Source organism: Myotis yumanensis, unplaced genomic scaffold, assembly GCF_028538775.1.
Source record: "Myotis yumanensis isolate MYYU_CA2020_CCGP unplaced genomic scaffold, mMyoYum1.0.hap1 SCAF_7, whole genome shotgun sequence".
In the NCBI taxonomy this organism is placed as follows: Eukaryota; Metazoa; Chordata; class Mammalia; order Chiroptera; family Vespertilionidae; genus Myotis; species Myotis yumanensis.
Window position 1 is genome coordinate 29,377,056 of NW_027223758.1, and position 23,484 is coordinate 29,400,539.

General features: G+C 46.3%; 1 protein-coding gene across 1 annotated transcript in view; it reads left to right on the top strand.

Annotated features, from left to right (window-relative positions):
• The window catches only part of SLC23A2 (solute carrier family 23 member 2), a 134,377-nt gene extending 112,555 nt beyond the window's left edge, over positions 1–21,822 (top strand). The window contains 8 exon segments of the mRNA XM_070419956.1: positions 712–832; positions 1,351–1,507; positions 4,783–4,930; positions 6,057–6,162; positions 12,293–12,422; positions 13,074–13,211; positions 15,378–15,473; positions 17,047–21,822. Coding sequence (XP_070276057.1) covers positions 712–832; positions 1,351–1,507; positions 4,783–4,930; positions 6,057–6,162; positions 12,293–12,422; positions 13,074–13,211; positions 15,378–15,473; positions 17,047–17,279 — 1,129 coding nt within the window. The 3' untranslated portion in view covers positions 17,280–21,822.
• Positions 21,823–23,484: the final 1,662 nt, after the last annotated feature.

A 23,484-nucleotide genomic window follows, 5' to 3' on the forward strand; every position in this document is an offset into this window, starting at 1 on the left:
GGATGATTATAGAAGCTACTGCAGAAGGTTGAGATGATGGGTGGGAAGACCTTTGCATAATGTCTGACATACACAAACATCTCACAAGTATTAATATTAATATTGCAATCTACTGTATATAAGTTTCTTAAATATTGAAGCTTTTTTGCTTTTTAAAAGTAATTTTTTTCCTTATAAGTAAACCAGAAAATACAGAAAAGTAGGAACAAATTTGCGTATTATATTGCCACCGGAAGCCAATTCCTCTGAGCATTTTGGGTCCCATCTTCACTGTTTGCACGTATGTGTGTGCGTGTGTACACGGACACTTGTGCGACAGTTGCTTGTTTTTTAGTTAATTTGTAGTTATAATTACACTCCACTCTGTCTTGTATCTGTCAGCCTGTCTTTTTCTCTGACATAGCATGAGTGTCTTCCATCAGTGTGTACATTCTTTGGGTTTTCTTGTTCTATTTTGGGAAATTTAGCCAAAGCATTTACATGGTGACTTTCATTTCTATATCAAGAAATGCTAAGAGAAAGAGTTCTGATATCTTTTCAAAAATGGCCTTTACAAAATATATGATTTCCCAAGTAATAGTTAAGAGGACTAGCCACTTTCTAGAGAAGTGAGTTGAACATATGTGATCACTTTGCCATTGAAGGTTTGAGTAATATTTTAAAATATGGACAAACAGCTTTGGAACTAGTTTATTTTCTCTCTCTCCTCAGGACAATTTTCCTTGTATTACTGTTTTCTCAATATGCCAGAAATGTTAAATTTCCCCTCCCAATTTACAAGTCCAAGAAAGGATGGACTGCGTACAAGTTACAGCTTTTCAAAATGTTCCCTGTAAGTAGTTACTTTTTTTTTTCTCCTGACATATTGCCCTTGGTTCATGATGTAAAATGTTTAAGTGGAAGGAGGGTTTCAGCAGGTCTGCACAGGGGCCCTAGGCTGTGTGGTAACATTGAGGTACTAATGACCCCCCCCCCCCCCCCCCCCCAACTTGCTGTGCACTTCAAGTCTGAAAGTGGTAGAAGCTTCCGATTCTGAAATCCTTTAGGGGGACGTTGGCTGTCCTGGGACTGAGGGCGGTCTGGTTCCACGCTGCCTCTGAGGGACATTGTCCGTTATCTTTATTTTATTAGCCAGACTTAGGGTGAAAGTAACTACCTGCAGACAACTCCTCTCTCTAAATCTGATCCCATTCAAGCAATAGGCTTTCAGCAGATCTGTTACGGGTGTTTTGAGTGAAATAGTGGCAATGGTGGGTTCTGGGCTGTGGCACTCAGACTGTAGGAAGGCATACGTTTTGGCAGCAGCCGCCCCCTCTGTGGCTAACAGAGCCTTTGTTTTGACCCCTTCAGATCATCCTGGCCATCCTTGTGTCCTGGCTGCTCTGCTTCATTTTCACAGTGACAGATGTCTTCCCTCCCGACAGCACCAAGTATGGCTTCTACGCTCGAACAGACGCCCGGCAGGGCGTGCTTCTGGTGGCCCCGTGGTTTAAGGTTCCGTACCCCTGTAAGTATTCTCGTGGCACGGGGGTCAGGAGATCACGAGGGCAACTGAGAGGCCTTGGAAGTTAGCAGAAGGCTCTGCAGCAGGAGAAGCCTTCTTGTCCCTGTAGGTCTTACCATTCTGGTCATTAGAGGATTCAACCCCCAAAGAAGGGAGGTCCTGTCCCTTCATGAACACACAGAGACTAACCAGCTCCCTTCTCAGGTTAACTAGTTGGTTCTTTGGGTTCCACTAGGGTGAAATCCTAGACAAGAGGCCTCTTGCCAGGTTTGAGGTCTGGTGGCCTGGATTTAAGGGCAGCTCATAGAAATACAAGTACAGAGCCATGTACCCAGGCCCAAGCCTCTGAAGTGAGCAGACTAGAGTGGGAGGGTCCTGAAGATTAGCAAGCAAACTGCTCAAGCATGATGGGATTTGTATAATCTTATAATGGGGAGCTCTAATCTTTTAAAATTTGGTCCAGCTGTCAGAGGTAAACTGATATTCACAAGTGCATGGAAGATGGATCATAAGTTAAGATTTAAGTGTTGGATAACCCTTGGCAAGGTGGTGGGGGAGGCAGTCCCCAGCTGAGGTATCATTTGGATTCACTGGTGCTGGGAAGACCCCTCCCCAGTCGTTATAAACGCTGAGTTGTTCTGTGGCGTAGACTCCGTTCTGACATTTGGGGCTTAGTTACAGAGCCTGAGCTTGTTCATTCCCCTGCTCATAGCAGACACATTTTCACGTTTATAATGACAAGGAGAGAAAGCAGGAAAGGCCAAGAATATTAGGGCTGGGTCAGAGACAGCTGTTGTACACCTGTTAAATGATGGCAACATTGGCAGTTGTCCTTTCTGTTCTTGACACATTTACAAACACTTAAAAAAATGTAGCCTTTCTAAAATAACACTTTCATCAGATCATATGGTCAAGTATATATGTATGTACATAATGTACTCCTCTCCTTTTTAAAAAAAATGCATAGTTCATAAATCTGTAATAATAAAAGCATAATATGCTAATTAGATCAGACGTCCTTCCGGACGAAGCCCGGTGGCAGGGCCGAGCCCCTGGCACAAATTTTGTGCATCGGGGCTCAAGTATACATCTAATCTGAGATACAGAGATGAAAAGCCAGTTGTTGAGGCAGCCAGGAGGTGGCCTGGGAGGGCAAGTAGGAGGAAGCCCCCACGGCACATGCTGGGTGGTCCTCCGCCTGTGCAGGTGGCTCCTGAGAGTAGCACAAACACGGGCGCAGGTGGGCTCCTCGGAGAAGCCGCTGAGAGACAGCTGTCTGGCTCCCGTCCTGTCACCCCCAACTGCGTGAGCTGCTGTATTGCCTAGGGAAAAGCTACCCCAGAAAGCCAGGTGGATTTGGCTTAATTTGGAGCCCAGCTTTCAAATATGTCACTGTCTTTATGTTCTGTCTCTAGCATGCTAAGAATTTCCTGGACTGGCTGTTAAAATACAGATTTGGGGCCCAAAATGTCACCAGTGCTGAGGTTGAGAAACCCTGCTGTAAATAAAGGAGAGATGAAACAACAGTAAATATAGAAGGCTGGAAGCCAACAAGGTTTTAAGTATATATCATCTGAAGAAAAAAGGTCCAACATGTAAAAGATTACAAATTTAAAATGTTGAAGTAGATGGAATAAGGATCTTATAAATCAAAATTAAGGACTTCAGGCACAAGGGGGCAAAAAATAGAAAACAGAGTAAAAGGCAATTTCTGAAAAAATAGTAAGTAACAAAATGAAATAAAAATTTCTCCCCTAAATCAAGACACTAAACTGAAACCACAACATGACATCAGCAACAAGGTAATCATAGAAAATATATTAAAAATACAAAATGTTGCTTGATAAAGAAATTATCTGCATGAGAAAAATCTGTTCCAAACCCACCGGAGATGAGCTGTTGACCAAGCCCACTTAGGGTAGGCATAGAGCATGCTGGGCCGTTGCCCGTGGACGTGTACCTTGACCCTCTGACCACGGGCCTCTGAGTCCTCTGTCTGCTCCCATGGAGTGAAGTAGCCCAGGTGGGAGCAGTTAGTTCTGTCCTCATGCACACTCCAGGCATATTGTGCACATCTGACTTCATGTGTCACCTTTTTCTTCCCAAACTTGAAGTTGCTCCCCATTACCTCTGAGACAGAGGCCAATCACCTCTAGGTGGCGCATGGAGCCCTCCTAAACATGCCTGCCCCCCTGGTCCTGCCCACCTGCTGATGGGTGGGCGCTGCCCTTCTGAATGCCCTCTCCACTTAGCTCTTGCTCTCTAGACCCTCTCCAGACAGGGATTGCCCTCTTCCTGCCTTCCCAACTTCCTCTCGCTGTGACCCAGTTTGGGTTGCCTCCCTTTGATGTCTAACCATTACACTGTTCTTGGATCATTCATCAAATGACCTTAATGACCCCTGCACAGGAGACCATTTTATCTTATCCATCTTCCTCTTCCCACTGTGTTTTTTCTTTTTTCTTAGTGACTATATTATAACTAATGGTTCCAGGGAAGAAGGTCTAGGTACTTTATCAAAGAAGTCTATTCACCTTCACAGTGAAAGCTCCTCATGGTATTTTTATTAAGATCTATGGCTTGGAAAGTCCAAAGAGATTTTTTTCCTGTCAAAGTACAGCTAATGAAGAAGGAATCAAATCCATATCCTCAAATTGAAGCTACCTGGGGACTTCTCTTTGCTTTCTTAAATAAATCATTTAATTTTCCATAACATGGTTTACAAATAATAATATGAAAGTGCTGCTCGAACACTAGGGAAGGGTTATCTGCACCTTCCATGCTCTGTTGTTGGGATCTAAATTTAACTGGTGACTTTTCACTGCTTTTTCACTTGATGCCAGTCCCAGAGCAAGGGCACCATTGGTTTGTACCATACTTTGCACAGCAGGGTTAAAGACCTTTTGCACAGCAGGGTTAAATTCGTAAAAATACAAACTTCTATCCCAACACAGCAGACTGTTTAAATTGTAATTTAGACACTGGCTTTGAAGCAGGAAGAGAAGCACCCACCTCTTTCTGCCGAACAGTGTCTTTTAAATAAGGACATAGAACAGGCCGAGCCTGGTGATGGACATCTTCATCCGACTCAGGAGCCCTTCCAGGCATCCAGCCATTGGTGATGTAGGTTTACTAGTAAACATCAAGTTTCCACCATGAGCTTCAGATTCTGAGTGGACCTTGTGGAGTCCTTGGGCGTTCTGAATGTCTTGGTATGCGGTAACATTTGCCTGCCCCTCCAAGCAAGTGAGGATTTCACGTTTGTCGTCTTTCCGCAGTTCAGTGGGGCCTGCCCACCATCTCTGCGGCTGGTGTCATTGGCATGCTCAGCGCTGTTGTCTCCAGTATTATCGAGTCTATTGGGGACTACTACGCCTGCGCAAGGCTGTCCTGTGCCCCACCGCCGCCCATCCACGCAATAAACAGGTACGTTCCTGAGGACACAAGTAATTCACTGGGCCCACCACCTCACTCTGTTAGCTTTGGTTTGGATAATCTTGGAGAAGAAACCAAGAGTTTCAGCATGGAGGCAGGCAAGAACAGGGCTCTTCCTTGGCTATTTGTCTTCGGACAAGTCACTGCCCTAATTTTGCCCTCATTCTGCCCTCGTTTCCTCATTTGTAACAATGAGCAGAATTCTCACCCTTTCTTCTTCACAGTGACAATTGCATAAGGCATTCTCTGAGGTCACTCTAGACCTTAAATTCATCTAAACACAGGCCAGACACCACCACTGTTACTTGCTTGGCTTGGGGTCATGGGTGTATGTCCCCTTTATTCCTGTTTTCCTCAACTGTTCTAAAGGGTGGATGCTGTGTCATCTGTTCACATTTACAATTTAAACGTTTTTTTATTGATTTCAGAGGGGAACTGGGGCGGGGAGGCGGGGGGGGTGGGGGTGGGGGAGAAACATCATGATGAGAAAGAATCATTGATTGGCTGCCTCCTGCACGCCCCCTACTGGGGATGGAGCCCGCAACCTGGGCATGTGGCCTTGACCCGAATCGAACCTGGGACCTTTCAGTTCACAGGCTCACACTCTATCCACTGAGCCAAACCAGCTAGGGCAGCATTTCTTATGTTGGTTCTGTAAGGGGTGTCAGTCCTGGATTTATGTCTTTCCCCAGGTGAGCTGTTGCATATGATTAAATTACTTGTATGTTGATTCTTTTAAAATGTGTTAATGTTTACAGAATTACAAAGCATGTCCTTCCTGGTGAAACTATATATTAATAGCAGAGGAATCAAATCTATGGACGGCCTATATTTGTCTTAGATTCCAACAAATGGCTCTGTTTTCTGGCTAAAAGCTTTTAATTTGGAATGTTGTTTAAACGCCTGTGTCTAATGGGTGGTTCACAGAGGTGCTTTCAAAGCTGAATGAGCATGGAGGTCTGGCATGGGGCTTGAGGCTGCCTTGTTACCCCTCCCAGGCGTGCAGAGGCTGCAGATCTGTGGCCCAGACCTTTGGGTCATGGCCACTTAGAGCCTATTGCAGAGTGTTCCCCCATTGAATGAATGTTTCTTTTTGCCCCATTCCTTTACATTTTAGGGGGATTTTCGTGGAGGGTCTCTCCTGTGTTCTCGATGGCATATTTGGTACTGGGAATGGCTCTACTTCATCCAGTCCCAACATTGGAGTTTTGGGAATTACTAAGGTACAAACATTTTACTAATTAAATGGTTGGGTCACTAAGCGTTGATCCATTTCATTCATCGGTCTGACCACATGAGTTCCACAGGGAAGGCCTCCAATTCTGAGATCGTCTTCCCCACCCCTATCTCCTTCTGTTGTTGTTGATGGATTTTTGGAATGCTGGCTTATTAAACTGTCTTCTTTGAGATTCTGTAGCCAGATAAAAAGAAACCAAATATTGAGTTTGATGGATCTTGACTGTAAATTCAGGTAAGAGGGGCAGGGCATGCCCAATACACACCGCTGGTTTTCCTGTAAGTTGGGGGGCCATCACAGAGCTCAGCCTCACGCGTGCAGATGGCGCCACCTGCTGCCCGTTGCTCCTGATGCAGGGCATGTGAGGGCTGCCTGATGGGCACTTCCTCTAGCCGCTAGCGCCACCGCTGGGTCTGTTGCTGCCAGTGGTGAGAACCAACGCTGCACAGGGTGTCTCACATGGACACCAAATGGGGCACAAGTCACTCACTTTTATTTATTTTTAAAGTATTTTTATTGACTTCAGAGATGAAGGGGGAGAGAGAGAGAGAGAAATGTCAATGATGAGAGAGTCATTGATTGGCTGCCTTCTGCATGCCCCACACCGGGGATCAAGCTCAGAACTTGGGCATGTGCCCTGACCGGGAATCAGACTGTGACCTCCTGGTTCGTAGGTTGATGCTCAACCACTGAGCCACGCCGGCCAGGCTCTCTCGCTCTTTAGCCAGTTTGCTGCATGAACCTGTACACATGGAACTAATCTGAAATAACATCAACATAAAATTGTAGACGAAGGGACTGTTAGGGGAAGACAGTTTACTGAGCCAGCTCCCTTTCTGTGCCCCTTCGGAACACACCAGGAACAGGGTCACTGTAGGAGTAAGTGGTGCTGCTCGCGGAGGTTCCTCCTAAGATAGGACTGAGGTGGTCGGGGGAAGAATTCTCTTTATTACAGTTTGAATGGTGCCAGCTTATTCTGAAAGACAACCTGCCAGCGCTGATTTTCAATGAGTTAAATTGATTTTCCTTCTGAATCCCTTTGGGTCACTCACCTCAGGCAAAGGCTGCATCCATTCAAGGGCAGCGTCAGCCCTGGAATCGGTTTTCATCGCCTTGTGTAGATGGTACAATCCAGTCATCTGCACAGCTGCCTTGGTGGGGAAGTGGGACTGGCAGCAGCCTTCTTTCTCTGTGGCCTGAGCCATGTAGCTGATGGGAGGTCCCGTCTAGAAGAAAGAGGCGCGGGTTCTGGGCTGTGGTCTGCCTCTTATCCAGCTGAAGGGCGAGTCCTTTGCTGAGTAGAACTGAGGTCTGACATCAGACGATTCTAGTCTGCACTGTCGGCGAAGGATTGTGACAGCCACGTCCTGCGTGGCTTGGGTTCAGGACCCGGAGAAGGGCCGCGCACAAATGACGAGACTAGACAAGAAATATGAATTTGGAAATTACAGGGGGCCAGGCGGAGAGTCTTTCTCAAGAGGGAAGGCTTCACTGGTGCCCACACCCTGCCAACCTTGAATTCAATTTCGGATACACATATTGCCCTTAGGCAGCAATTCTGGTAGCAGACAGACTATCTTTTTTTTTTTTATAATATATATTTTATTGATTTTTTACAGGGAGGAAGGAAGAAGGATAGAGTTAGAAACATCGATGAGAGAGAAACCGATCAGCTGCCTCCTGCACAACCCCTACTGGGGATGTGCCCCCAACCAAGGTACATGCCCTTGACCAGAATTGAACCTGGGACCTTTCAGTCTGCAGGCCGACGCTCTATCCACTGAGCCAAACTGGTTAGGGCACAGACAGACTATCTTAAAGGTCAGTAAATATTAGTAAAGATTTACTTTGAGACTATTAGGTCAGGAAATTGCTTGAGCCACCATTGTCTAGACAGAATAATCGGAGCATAGTTTAGCCCTTGCCAAAAGTTCCATTAGCTTTCTAGGTTCCTTGTTTGCACTTTCCTGATAGTGTAGACAATGGGTAGTTTCCAGCAACTGTCCAGTATGGTAGTCAGTAGCCACATGTGGCCATTTAAGTGTAAATTAGTTAAAACAAAAGATTTAGTTCCTTGGCCACACTAGCCACCTTTCAGGGGCTCCATGGTCACTTGTGGCCAGTGGCTGCTATAGGACAGCACAGATACAGAATATTCCCATCAGTGTGTAAAGTTCTGTCGAATGGCTCTGGCCTGGGCCCCTGCATCAGAATCCCAGGGCATATAGGAAGAGGGTGACCTGTGGCTCTTGCAGAGAATCTGCCTCCGTTTCCTGGCAACTCTAATAGTAGCTACTCTTTATCCAGTCATGGATTTCCATGGCCATGGACATTCTAACCTGCTTGATCAGAAGTTGGGGCTGCTTACCCCATTGTGTTCTGAAGTTGTAAGGGGTCAGGTTCACAGGCAGGACTTCTCCACTGTGTGTGTGCCAATGTGCGTCCACAGAGAGGGGCAGGCATGGGGGTGGTGGCTACTTTGGATTTCGGTCCTGGCTCCATCACTTTCCCAATGTGAGGTCATCTCTCTAAGTTTCCAAGATAGTATGCAAGGCTCTGGAATTAATAACTTGATGTAATGCACTTAGCAGAGTCCACCATGTGGTGGGTGTCCATACAGTAAGCTATTGATGTCGTCTTCCTATGATATTGTCGAGTGAATGCAAAACGAGCTGAAGGCTTTGGCTGGAAATAAATGATATTTATTCAAGGGTCTTAGAGTTTGCAGATTGGGAATACAGCTAAACAAAAACCTACAAGTATTATGAAGAAGAAGGAACATTTAAGAGTTCTTACAATAAAAACGATACTCTTAACAATTATCAGTCCTGCATTCTTAGCCCTAGGATTGGTCCAGAATGGTGATCAGATGTCAGGAAGTCAGAAAGATAGGTGCCAGGAGGTGTGGTTGGGATAATGGATGTCAGGTGGTCTGGATACATGAGTCCTTCAGGGGGTCATCAGAGGGTTACCTGGAGGTCTGGTGTATGTATATCCGGGATTGACACAGGACTGGAAAGTTCAAAAGTTTAAGCTCCCAGGCTAATGAGAACAAGAAAAAGCTCATTTCCTCATGCCTCAACCAGCTTGATTTTAGTAATTTGGCAGCTCGACTATAGTCACTGTGTATTATTTCTTCATCCTATTCCTTAATATGTAGCTCAAAGTTTATTTCTAGAAACAGTGAGCACCATGACTCCTATGCTGCATTCCACACTGTGCAAAGCCTTTGGGAAGTCGGAAATGATGGCCCTACAGGCAGAGCCGAAGTTCAGGAAGGAGGTCAGGAGGGAGGTGGGCAGCAGGAACGTAGACGAAAGGCTCTTTGTCAGCAATGGGAGGCAGGAATTTTTTTGTTTTGTTTTTTACGATTTTTAAATGGAATTTTAGAGCGAGAGAGGAAGGGAGAGGGAGAGAGTAAGAGAAACATTGATGTGAGAGCTTAACATCTCTTGGCTTCCTTCTGTACACCCCCTACCTGGGATCGAGCCCACAGCCCAGGCATATGCCCTGACCAGGAATCAACCGGCAACTGGCAACCTTTCTGTGCACAGTACAGAGCTCAGCCAACTGAGCCAGTGCTGGCCAGGGCGAAGCAGGGGTTTTAGAGCTGTGTTTGGAGCATCAGTATATAATAGGATTCAGTTCATATTCGTTAAACACAAGAATGGCTCCATTGCTGCTTTGTTTTTGTTGTGGTGGTTTGTTTTTTTTGTCCGCATCTAAGGTGGGTCATCCTTCCAGGCATGGTTTGCATGTAGGATTTATGGTTTCAGGCATCCCAGAGGCCGGCCTGTCCCTCTCCTTGCATACCTGCAGGGCTGCCTGACCCTGCTGGGAGGTGGTCTTTGCACAGGTTGTTTCTTTTACCTGGTTGGTCTTCCTCCAATGAATTCATCCCGCAAGACCATCTCTGGGGACCCCTTTCCGATTCTTCAGTTTTCCCCACTGGGTTCCCACACAGAGAAACTGCAGCAGTACTAGACTTTCACCACAAGCTTGTGACTTACTCATCTTTGTATCTGCCCTCCACCCCCCAGTTTAACAAGTGGTAGTTACATAGTAGGTCCTTAAAATGTTTGCTGAAAAATGAGCCATTTATAAATGAAAGTGTTCCTTATCATGTAATACAGCCAAGCACAGGTCATTTTTACTGGATTCGCCAGTTTCCTGACTCTTTTCACTGCTTCTCTGCATTTGGTGCTGTGTGGGAGGAGCCGGAGATTGAAACAGTCGAGACAGCAATCTGCACCATGAGAGTCCACTGACTCTTAGTCAGCTGATCCTTGGGTCCCTAGAGAGGCTGTTGGACGCTCTGGCCCAGCATCACCCAGCAGAACACTGTGCAGTGGGGGCGGTGTTCTGCACCTGTGCGGTGGGGGTGGTGTTCTGCACCTGGTGCGGGGGTGGGGGCAGAGTTCAGCATCTGTGCGGTCACATGTGGGCCACCAGCCACAGGAGCCTGGGGAGCCCTTGAAATGTGATGAGTACAACCGAGGGAGTGGATCTTAAGTTTCATTTCACCATAATTAACCCAAATGTAAGTAGGCATTTTCTCACTGTAAGTCACACTTCAAGCCAGTGAACATTCCCCCAAACATTCTGGAACCTCCTATGTATCAGTGCGTCTTCCTGGGAGAGGCAGCACAAAGTAGAAGCCAAAACACAGGGTTCTTGAACCCAGTGCCATCTCCACCTCCGCTGCCTGGGTGCAGTGGGCTAGATGGTAGCTTCTAGAAGGCCGAGATCAGATGTAACAGATAAAGATGAGACCACATTGAAATGATAAGTGGTGCTGCAAAAGCCAAGGGTGCATGGGGGGAGGAGGTGGGGGGAGCCTTGGAATGGAGGAAGGCTTTGCGGAGGAGGTCACATTTGGGTTGTGCTTTGAAGGATGTGTCTGGGATGCAGCCAGAAGGGGGCTGGGGGAAAGGGTGTTCCAGGCAGACAGGCCGGGGCAGGCAGTAAGCCCCCAGCATGATGGGGCGGGGCCTGGGGGTGGGGGAGGAGTTAGGGAGCTTGCCGGTGTGCAAGGGCCTGAGACTTGTTTTAATTCATGAGCACCAGGGGACTTGTGCAGAGGACTGACTTCCCAGTGTGTTTGAAAGGTCCCTTTACCACTGGACAGAGACGGAGGAAAGCCAGAGGCAGCAGGCCCAGTGGGAGGCTATCAAATAGCCTGATGCTGCCAGGTGCTGTTCGAACTATTTTATACATCATCTCATTTAACCCTTAAAGTAAAACCACAGGTTTAGCATTCTGACACCCAATGAGGTTGGGTAGCTTGCCCAGGTCACGTGGATAGAGGTGGAGTGGAGATGCCATCCAGGCAGTGGGCCCCGAATTCTGTGCCTTGTCCTCTAGGCCAGCAGTCACCAACCAGTGGTCCGCCGACCACTGGTGGTCCATGAGGTCCTAAAGGTTGGCGACCACTGATTTAAGGAAACCTTTGGAGCAATGGTCGCCAACCAGTAGTCCGTGGACCACTGGTGGTCCGTTAGGTCTGAAAGGTTGGCGACCGCTGCTCTAGGCTGTGTCACTCTAATGGGAAAGATACCATGAGGAGGTTCCAGAAATATTTGGGGTTTTGTCTGATTCAGGGTTCAGGGAAGAAGGGGTTGTTGAGGCTGCAGTGCTTTGAGTAGGTTAGCTTGCTGAGTGAAGGGTGATGCTAGAAACCCAAAGGACATGGAGAAGCAAAAGTTAGCTTTTACGTTTTGCATTTGATACACTAAAAGTTAGTCCCTGCCAGTGACTGTGGGCATTCGAAATGCAGGACCTGAGCGCTCCTAGGAGCAGGCCCACACCACGGGACAGCATCCAGGGCTCAGAGAAGCAAAACTAAGTCCTGCCCCGCCCCCTCCCCAGAGTCATGGGGGGAGAAGGAGCCCAATGGGAACAAGGAAAGGTAGTGGGAATCTTTTTACTCTGGGTGCTTTATAGTAATTTATAGTAAATGTACATTGAGATCAATCCTCATGAAATGAGACTGATCCCTCTTAACTAAATATTTTTTAGAATGATCTAGATTTTGAATAAGAGTTTTGTTACATTAGCCCCAAGGGGCTGGGGAATTCATGTTGAACTGAACCCCTGCCTCTGCCTCCGTCCTGCAGGTTGGCAGCCGCCGGGTGATACAGTACGGGGCCGCCCTCATGCTGGCCTTGGGCATGATCGGCAAGTTCAGCGCCCTCTTCGCCTCCCTTCCGGACCCTGTGCTTGGCGCCCTCTTCTGCACTCTCTTTGGTAAAAGGCCATTTCCTTGATGGTGGGCTGCCCCTCTGAGGCTCCTTTTCTTCTTCTTTGCTAATTTTTCATAGAGATTATGGTTTTTTGCTAAATCTCTTCAGTAAGATTGGAGGTAGCAATACATTTCTATTTTATAATATAAAAGGATAGACATTTAAAACTTAAAAATCTGTATCACTCTTTGAGTTGAATTTATGTTGAAGGTACAACCAAAGGAAGAATATTTAGTCTAGGAAAAATAGGATGACATAATCTCTTTAATTGGTGATTTAACTGAATGGACTGTTTAAAACAGACCATCTTTACAGTGGGTCTCTGTTTGGTCTCTGTTTGGCCATTTAGTAGTTGTAATCAGGGACCAGCTCTTTGGGTGGGTTTCCCAATTTAATAGCAATGTTTGCATAGAAGTGTCAAGGGGCAACCCGTGTCCTTAGTTTCCTGTATGTACAGCCTTAGAACAGTGTGATGCTTACGCCTGTGCACAAGCCGAGCGGCCAGCTCGTCACGTCCCCGTCCTGCCCTCGCCTGGGCTTCTGACCTGTTTCTGATGGGACAGAGGAAGGACATTGAGTCATCCGTCCCCCATGCTGTAGTGTAAGCTCCTCCATGTGAGTGACTGGAACTTGCTATCTGATGTTTTCTTTCCAGGAATGATCACAGCCGTTGGACTCTCTAACCTGCAGTTTATTGATTTAAACTCTTCCCGGAACCTCTTTGTGCTTGGATTTTCCATCTTCTTTGGGCTCGTCCTTCCAAGTTACCTCAGACAGAACCCTCTTGTCACAGGTAGGAAAAACGGGCCTTGAATCTTGCCCAGGGGCGGGTGGTGGGGGGGATGGGGAAGGCAGGGGTAGGGAGGGGTGTTGGAACCAGAGCCACCAGTTTTCGAACAGCTCATCACGGTTGGAGAGGACGTGGGAACTTCAGGATTGGTTTGGCGAACGTTCACCTGCGTGTTTCATTTGAATCTCACTTTGCTGCACTTTCTCTGGAAGCCCTTTGCACTTCCCACATGGGCTGGCGTGTGCATGCAGCTAACATGCATGTCAAGGTCTCTCTTTTCACCACCAGGACCCTCGCCTTCGGGAGAATGCCTGTGTGTAAAACCTTAGATTTCTCAGACGAAGGCTAAGTTGAAGTTTATAATTCCTTGAAGCTCTGTAGACTTTGAAATACTTGTTTTTCTACAGGAATTATAGCTACTTTGAATTCAAGATGAACCTTTCAGACCCTTTCTTTTAATTTTAATTCCCCAATGTCATGGGGAATGAGTAAAGGGGAACCATCTTAAGAAATAGCCGTTGCTGCCAACATTTAATGTGGAATTGGGGACCATTTTATATATATGTACATACTTACATTTTCTGAGGGGAAATTCACATAACATAAAATTGACCATTTTAAAGTGAATGCTTGAATGGCATTTTAGTACATTCATAATGTTGTATAACCACCATCTTACACCTAGTTTTTAAAACGACCTCATCACCCAAAATAAAGACCATGAAGAAGTTAATCCCTGCCTTCCCTCTTCTCCCAGCCCCTGGCAGCCAGCAACCTGCTTTCTGTTTCTGTGGGCTTTTCTCTTCTTACATTTCATAGAAATGGACTCCTGTGAGGTGGGCCTGGCTTCTTTCACTTAGCGTAGTGTTTTTGGGACTGACCCATGTTCTAGCATGTATGAGTATCTCATTCATTCTATGGCTAAATAACATGCCATTGTATGTATACGCCATAATCCGTTCATCTGTGTAGTCATTGATGGACATTTGAGATGTTTCTACCTTCTGACTGTTGTGACTAGTGCTATTATGAAATTTGATATTCAGTCCAATCAATTTTTTAAAATTTTATTTTTCAATTATAGTTTATATTCAATACAATCGGTGCTCATTCTTGGTAGTTATGTTCTGTGAGCGTGAAATTAGCAAATCCTGGCCCATTGCTCCCAGGGGGAGGCTGCCGACAGCACTGTAACTGATGCCTGAATGAAGCTTATCTAACACGTGTTTCTCCACGAGGCAGCTCACGGCCCTCTTGCAGTTAGGACACTAGACAGCACTTCAGCACAACACTTGGGGGCCATTTTAATCAGCAAAATCAACAACAATAAAAGCACAGAAATGTGAAGCGAGTGGTACTGAATAGACTGCTAAAAGGACGTGTGTTCACAGGACAAGCTGAAGCAGAAGGCAGGGTGTCACCTTGTTTGACCCCAGCGGGGAACATGCGTGCTGGGCGACTCAGGCTTTTCACTGCTCTGTTCGTGTCCACAGATGACTGAATGCATCACTAGTATACATCTTGGGCTTACAAATAAACTAGTGTGTAGGCAAATTCACAGGCACAGAATTGTCCAATAATGAGAATAGACCGTATTGTTTTGAGTAACTGTTTTTAATTCTTTGGGGTATACACCTATGAGTAGACGTGCTGGCTCATGTTTTAAATAGAGAAAGTATGTGAACTTCTAATAGCAAGGAGATTCTTGCCGCTTTTGATGTTTTTACATATCACATTCACGTAAGGACATTTTTATAAATCCAGTTGTTCCTAATTAAAAGCTATGCACAAATTAGTAACTGAGGATTCTGAAAACCTTTTTTTGATGGCAGATACCACAAATATTTTAATTGTCTTATTATTCATTCACTTTTAATTTTTTCAGCCTGACACAGCCTTCTTTATATTGATTTCTTTTTAAATCAGCAAACAACACCCCCCCCAATGGCTTCACATTTCATTGTAGGGTGACTTCACCCTATTAGGTGTTAAGGATTTCCCTCTGGTTATTATCGAAGGTATTCAGAGTAGTTGAAAGCATTACTACACATGAACACGAGGGCGGCACACTTCGTGCCCTGCATTGACTGGCGGCTAGTGCCCACCCCAGCGCTCCTTTCCAGGCGCGTCCTGGCTGACAGTGACCCCACCGCTGTGTTCTGTTTCCAGGGATATCGGGCATTGATCAAGTGCTGAACGTTCTCCTCACAACGGCTATGTTTGTAGGAGGCTGTGTGGCTTTTATTTTGGATAACACCATCCCAGGTATGTGGTCGATGTCCAACATGCTTACTACTTATGTGAATTACTTTTTTTGCCAAATAAATATAGGAAGCAGGAAGAGTGAGTCTGTTCAAAGCCATCACTGGTCAAAACTATCTTTTCTGAAGTGGTTAAGATGACACTGCCAGCCTTCTTTATGAAGTCAGTTTTTTGCTAATAAACTTATCGAGCTGTTTTCCTTCTTGCTGAGCTACTTTTTAGAGAAATTCCTTGCATGGGGTGAAATGGCAGTGGGCTACCCTGGGCACACTCTAGCCTGCCTGCCCTCCCTGCACAGCCTTGCCCAGCACCCTGCAGTTTGGTTTCATTGGCAACAGTCTTTGGCACTTCTCCTGCTTGGGGAGCCTGTCCGTTGAATGAGTCCAAGTCCTTCCTAAGGCAGGTGCCAGCCAACTAAGACCAAATGCCACGAGGACAGTGGGCACAGGCTGCTGCCAGGATCAGCAAGTGGCACAGGTTGGGAGGCAGCATTTCTCCAACACCCATAATCCTTGTTTCTCAGCTGGGAGATGCCAAGTATTGGGTGGTGGACCAGGATGTGACCTGTGGCCTTCCCAGCTTCCTACAGAGGCTGCTCTGTACTGTTGTAAATGCCACAGAAACACCGGTAGACTTACCTGCCAGCAAGAAAGGGTAATGTTTATTCTTGAGCTTTAAGTCTTATTGAGACGACCTCCCCCTCCCCCCTAAATCCTCAATCAAGAGGATGCTGCGGGAACTGGGATGAACACATACATGAATAGGTGGAAGGTGTTAGATTTATGAGGGTCAATAACTAACACCCTCTTTCTCTCCTAAGTCAGAGCTAATTGAAGGAGAGACATATGAGTCAGAGATGGAAGTTAAAGTCAGTTTTGTTACTGAAACACCAACGGGGTGGAGACATAGCTTAGATGTAAGAAAATAATGAGGATCCTAAATATTGCACCATAGACTCAAGATCATCACCCAGGCTCGGGCACAGCGGTATATTGTTACATGGTCTGTTGTAGCTGAGGCAGGCAACAGTGCTCCTCTGCACCAGGCTCATCTGTCAGAGCCCAGAGTATTAACCAGTAGAAGTTCATCCTCACAGGAGCACGGCAAGTGGGGCGTAGCCGAGTGCAGCATACACACAGGCGCACTAAAATAGAGGGAAGCAGTATAAAACTCAGAATGTCCGGGTTGGGGGGCTGCCACGACCAATTGATGAAGGCATTGTGTATAACAAGTACTCGGGGTTCCATTTTGCAAGATCAGATTTGCATTTGAAAGCAATGACACTTCCTGGGCCAGACTTCCTCAGGAAAAACTGCAGTAAGAATATGTATCACGTGGAAGGATGGGGTGAGGTAGAGACCTCGGAAGATCATTTGGACATGGAGCACCAGGAACAAGATGGATTAGCGATTCTTAGATTTCTGGGTTGGGCCCCTGGATAGCCGAGTGCCGTCAAGGGTGCTTTGCTGTCATCCTTTAGGTTTGCTCTGTGGGACGGCATGTCAGACTCTCTGCTTCTGGAAGAACTGCTAAACTCAACACTCCATTGCTTTGTTTTGATGTGTGTGTCCTGTAGGTACTCCGGAGGAAAGAGGAATCCGGAAATGGAAGAAAGGCATAGGCAAAGGGAGCAAGTCGCTTGATGGCATGGAGTCCTATGATTTGCCATTCGGCATGAACATTATTAAAAAATACAAATGCTTCAGCTACTTACCCATCAGCCCAACCTTTGTGGGCTACACGTGGAAAGGCCTCGGGAAGAGCGCAAACAGCCGGAGTCCGGACAAGGACTTGCAGGCCACGGTATAGCCGTAGCTTGCCCTGTGGCCTGGCCGCAGTGAGGCATGATCTGTAGTTTCTTGCTGAGTAACAAGCAGTGACATATATGTTTGTGTATCTGCATTTACATTCTGTACCCCAGAGCTAAGACAGATTGCAAGTAGCTTTTTTTGTTGTGAGTGGTGATCGTGTCTAATATAGTGTCTCACCTCTCTCCTTATTTAAGCCCCAACCCCTTGCCCCTGAGAATGTCCACTGCTGGCTGTGGTCACTGAACTTGAAATTCCTGTCCTCCTGTGGGAGTAGATGTCTGAAATCCACAGCAATTCCTTGTTTTCAGCCCCCCTTCCACCACCCATGCTAGCTTTCTTACAGGCTGCCTCCAGGGCAGGGGTGGGGAACGTCTGGCCCTGCCAAGGCAACCTCTGGCAGGACTCGAAATTCAATAAATCTAGGAGCTTTTTTCATAGCAACATTAATTTTTATTAAGTGAATTAAGTGAACGGTGTTATAAACATCCAAAATGTCCCTTGGCAGAAAAAAGGTTCCCACCCCTGGTCTGGGGGCTTTCTGTCCTGGAAGCACCTGGACCTGCTTGCTTTGTTGGTTTGTTGGTTTGTTTGTTTGTTTTTATTTGACCTCCGCCTGAACCACAGAGCCCTCCTGTGGTGAAAGGGCACCAGTATCCTCGCATTGTCACAGCTGGTCAAATGTGATGCGACGCTCCCTGCTCCTCCTGTGGGGAACAGCAGCATGTTGTTGTACCGACCTATGCCCCATCTGCTTGGGGAAGGTCTGTACACAGTGTGTTAGCATGGAAATGTGTTTTGGGGGACTAAGGAGGAAGGAAGGTACCTTGAAGTCAGTATCTGGTTCTCAGCTGCTCTATCTCGGTGCCACCTGGCCCAGGCTGGGCCAGCACATTTCACACTGGCCTCTCTCTTCACTAGCAGCTGGGACACTCTATCTGGCGCTTCTCACTCCTGGTGGTGCAACAGGTGTGGAGTGCCACACGGAGGCACCAGCCAGACGTTTATGGGTGTCTTGGCTCTGCTGTCATGTGGATGTCGGTTATTGTCACATGTGTCTATAAATACAAGATTTTATTCCTATTTAATATTACTGACTATAGCAGATTTTTGAAATCAGTGTTTTTCCATGTGACCCTTTTACCTTCCATCCTTATTACTGTGCCCCTCCCACTTCTCCCATTAAAGCAAGAAAGAACCAGCATTTGTAAAGCTGTGGACACCATCAGGGAAGCTGTTGTCATGGCTTTTAAGGGCCAGTAACCATTACTGTGGTTGTATTGCTTGATACCATGAAAGTGTAAATACTGTAATGCCTAATCTATTTATCAAAACTAACTACTGGACCAGAGCCCAGAAACCATGGCTTACTTTATACGTGAATTTGTTTTGTGAAGAAGGGAAGCCAGGGAAGGTACCAAGCAGCTGCCATCTCGAATGGTGGGTGTGCTGGTACACCCACCGCTGCGGTTCTGTTGCAAGTCGTTCCTCACAGTTAAGAGGGGATTTCTGTGGGTTGTCATGTGGCATGTCCACTGGGTCTTGATTTGGCAGAGGGGAAGGTTAGATCCCTGGACATATGCTGCCGTTCTTGTTTTAAGTTCCTGAAGAAGGTGGCGGTGAGAAAGGCAGCATGCAGGTCTCCTCTGTTGAGTTCTAATTACATAACACTAAATTCTTTTTTGGGGGGAAAAGAAACTTCTTGAATTTGGTTTGAGGTTTTTCAGCCAGAAAATTCTGAGACATAACGTAGTGAGCTCACTTCATGAGGTCATGCTTCTCTTCCTGTGTATTCATTGACCTGGCTGAGGCTTGAATGCAGTGGGTGTTGCTGTCTCCAACAGCGGGCCATGGGTCTGGGTCTCAGCCCTATTGTGTCCATCTCGTGCCCTTCCTGTCCCCTGGCTGCCTCTGTGTCACCTCCTTGACTCCTGGGAAGTTGGGGACTTCAAGGCTTGTTCTAGCAAGAACTCTCTTCGGAACCACTTCATTGTTTTGCCAAGACCTTATTGCAGATTAAGTAAAGAACTTAGATTATAAATTACATTTAATTTTGTATGTTACTTTTCTTTGATGTGTATTTGATGCCTAGTTTATTTTGAAGCACATCCGTTAACCATTTCCATCCCTTTAACTTGGTATGCCCTCCAGGCTGACAGTCCTTTGATACTGACTTGCTCTCTGTTCCTTCTATTTGTATTTCTGCTCAGCATCTAAATTTCTCAGCTTTGAAAAATGGGGAAAACTGTTACACCTCCCAAAGATTTGCAGTATTCTAGCTCTATAGGTGAGCAGAAGAACGAAATACCCAAATAAAAGCATCCGGGCCATCAGTAATTCAGAAACAAACAAGTTCCTTTCAACATAACTTGACCGGGCTTGTCCAGAAACCCACTCCCTTCTGAAACCCCTCCTTGGGTCCGTTTCAAATCTGCAAGCATTCCTATGTGGAGGGATGTGTGCAAGCATTCCTATGTGGAGGGATGTGTGCAAGCATTCCTACGTGCAGGGAAGCCCTGTACCCACACCGCCTTTTGGAAAGGGGTTTTGCCCTTCTTGTTCCATTGTCCAAGGGAGGGAGTTGAGCCTCAGGATGACGCATAAATCTTGCACAAGCAGCACACACCAACCATTTTAGGAAGTGATCCTTCTGCTAGCAAATATGCCACAGAATGAGTTTAATAGAAAAAAAGTGTGTTCATCTGCTGCCTGGGTTTGAAGATACCACCTGTAGGGAGGTTTGGAGGGACACGGTGGCCATGCATGATCTGTCCCTGTGAGCTCACTCATGTAAGTGCCCTTGAGCAAGGCATTTGCTTCCAGTTTCCACAGTGACCACCTACCCACCATCTTCACATGTATGTGAACCATTTTGATATAGAAAAGAAATGGAAAGTATTTATAAGGATAGTTGATGCTGCCATATCCCAGTGGGGGTGGGTCATGGGGCCCCACCACCGGTTTTAATAAAATACCTAACAAGGTTCACAGAGAAATTGGGAAATAGCTCCAGTCTTTGTAAGCAATTTTCATTCTCATTCTCACTAGGGAGTTCAGTGCAGACTCATTAGAATCAAATCTTTCTTAAGAGGGCGTCAAATGTTAACTTTTAGTGAGTTGGTTGTGATGGATCAAAGCAAGAGAAGTGGCTTAACCAGGTCAGCCGCAGTGAAGCATCATGGGTCCTGATGGTTTCCCGTTTTCATGGTAACAAATTCACACACAGGATTTGCTTTATACTGTAGAACTCTGACTTTCATGATGACAACTTGGTTTATGCATGAATATTGCAGTATTTCCATATAGTAAAATAACATTTCTGCCCAGGATAATAGTTACCGTTTTCCAGGGAGGGAATGATATAATTTTCATGACAATGTCATGTGATGATAGAATTTCTCCATTGATGAATCTCTAGTATGTGTGTATACTTTATTTACCCATGCGTATATTTTATGACCGTCAGCTAAGTTGTTATTACTTTAATTCATGTCCCTGCTGAAATACTGGTACTAGCAACCTAGACTTGAAGTTGGCGACTATTATCTTCCTTAATACTGATGCCGCTAAGAGTGGCCAGGCCAGATAGAAGGTGAAAAGGGAGCTGTGGCAGGAACCTCGTTCTAGAGCCTGTCTGGTGCGAGGAGAGGCAGCATCCTGTGGGCCGCTGTGCTTGGGGTGTGCGCTCGGCTGCAGACACCACGCCTGGTGTGGCTGTCACTGGAAGCCTGGTGTGCACCCAGCCACGCTTCCTGGACACCGTGGCTGTGCGAACGAGCCTGAGCATTGGCAGTTCTCCGGGGAGCTGGCCCTTGGCTTTGGAGAAGAGCCTGGATTTTCACCTGCTGCATGTGTAGTGCTCTGTCCACTTACGACTTGAACATGAAGAACAGGACATTCCCCCCCCGCTACCCGACCTGCAGTCACCATCCGACAGTGCAAGAAGACCTCGCGTGTTTTGCCAACGTTTCCGCCCAAGGACCCAGAGAGCACGCCCTTTTCAGCAGCCTCACACACATTCCTGTTCTTCTAGGTTGTTCTTGACTGTGCCTCGTCGTCACTCTGCATAAGTAACTCCCAGCGTCCTTAGAATTGTGTGTGTTTTCTGGCATTTAGGACACCCTCACCAGCCTGGTCATGTTACTGACAGTTCAAGTTAATACCCTCCTTCGTTCGTGCGTAACAACCTTTGTTTGATACGTTAATAAATTTCTGACTGTTTTTAACACAGTGGGGATGCCTATATTTTCCTTGAGTTTTTGTGGCTGACTTTGGCTACGTACCTTTTTGGGGTTTTGTTCGTTTTTTTATTTTGCATACCGAGGGTATTTAGGGTGGGGTTGTTTTTGAGATGTGTAATTCTTTTATGGAGTTTTTAAAAAGAAATTTCATATTGTTTTTCTAACATGGCTTCATTAAACGTTTAAGTATTTTAAAAATATGTAATATTTGGACCAGACGTTGTGAATAATAGTAGAGATAAAAGCTATTTTATTCTGTATTTTTAAAACTGTTCCGTACAAATAAAAGCTCTCCTGGGCACAGCTCTGCTGTTCACATGCCTCCTCCTTTGGCTGGTCTTTAAGACACTTGTCATCACCTCGGGGAGGGAAATCGGCTGGTGAAAAGTTCAGTTCATCAAGTTCACAGGCATCATTGTTGGGTGCCGGGGCGATGCCTGGAGAACCACGGCGGCTCCTCGGGAGGATGCCTGAGGGGCACGGAGACCTGCTGATGCTGGACTTTGGAGTGAAATTGAGTCTCTTATTAAGGCAGCACAAACGATTGGGGATCGTTTAGGAGCCGGTGATCAGAAAGCCTATCTGTCCACACGGTGGTGCCAAAGGCTCTGAGAGCAGCCTCGGCCGAGTCAGGTGCACTGAGTAGACAGGCAAGCAATGTTGGGATCCAAGCCTCAGAGCAGCCAGTGCCGGCCAGTCATGGGGCGTGCACCCCCCCAACCCCCCCGCCCCCCATGAGGTGTGAAGATGAGTCCAGAGGTGCTTCAGTGTATTTAGAGAAGATGTAGAGCTCCCAATCCCATCCCATCGCTGATTCGTCTCTGGCAGTTTGGGCCATGAGTGGCCACCACAGCTACCATATTCCCAATATCCCGACCTGTGAGCCGTTGCTAGACAACCAACCACAAGATGACATTTTTACATGTGTGAAAATAGTCAAGTATTTTTAAAAATAAAAAGAATACCCATGTTTTCAGACCCCCTCTCCCCCATCCCGTGGGCCTCTCTCCTGTTGCATCCCCATCCCTCACAAAGAGAGAGCCACTGCCTGAATTTTGGGTTCATCTTTTCCTTGCTTTCCTTCACAATTTTGCCATATACAGGGGTTGGCAAAAGTAGATTTACAGTAGTTCATAGGGAAAAATATGTAACACAAGAATAATACAAAATAAACTTCCACACACTCACCACTGTAAACCTACTTTTGCCCACCCCTTGTATACATATTCCTAAACAATTTACTGTTTTGTGTTAGTTTTGCATGTTTTTGAACGTTATGGAAAAAGCATGACACATTGTATGTATCATCACGTTCCACCCGCTGTTGTGAGGTTCATGTTGCTACATACCTAGAATGTAGTTCATCCACCTTCCCTGCAAGGTAGTGAAATTTAAGATAAAATGAAGACCATCCTGAAAGCTCCCAGAGAGAGTGAGCAGAAGGCAGGCCTGTAGGGCGGGACCAGTGGGTGTCGGTCTCCACCAGCCGCCCTATCTGTGGAGCCACATGCTTGAGGACTGCAGAAACTAAACTTGCAACTTAGAATGTTACATCTAGCCACTCAAAGGCCCCCATTCACATACTTTGGATGAAGAACTTAAAAAAGGAGAAACCTGGGTAGTCATAGGAGATGCTGAGGAAAGGTAAACAAGGAATATCTTGCAAAACTTGGTTTCTTGGTCCGTTCTGTTGCTATCACAGAAACCCATAGACTGGGTATCTTAGAAACAAACACTTCTTGCAGTTTCGGAGGCTGGAAATCCAGGCATCCACAGATTTGGTGTCTGGTGAGAACCTGCTTCCTGGTTCATGATGGCCATCTTTTCGTGGTGTCTTCACCTGGTGGCAGGGGTCAAGGGCCCCACTTTGGGGCCTCTCTTAACGACTAAACCCATTGAAGAGGTATCTGACCTCATGACAAAATCACCTCCCAAAGTCTCCCCCTCACACTAGGGATTAGGTTT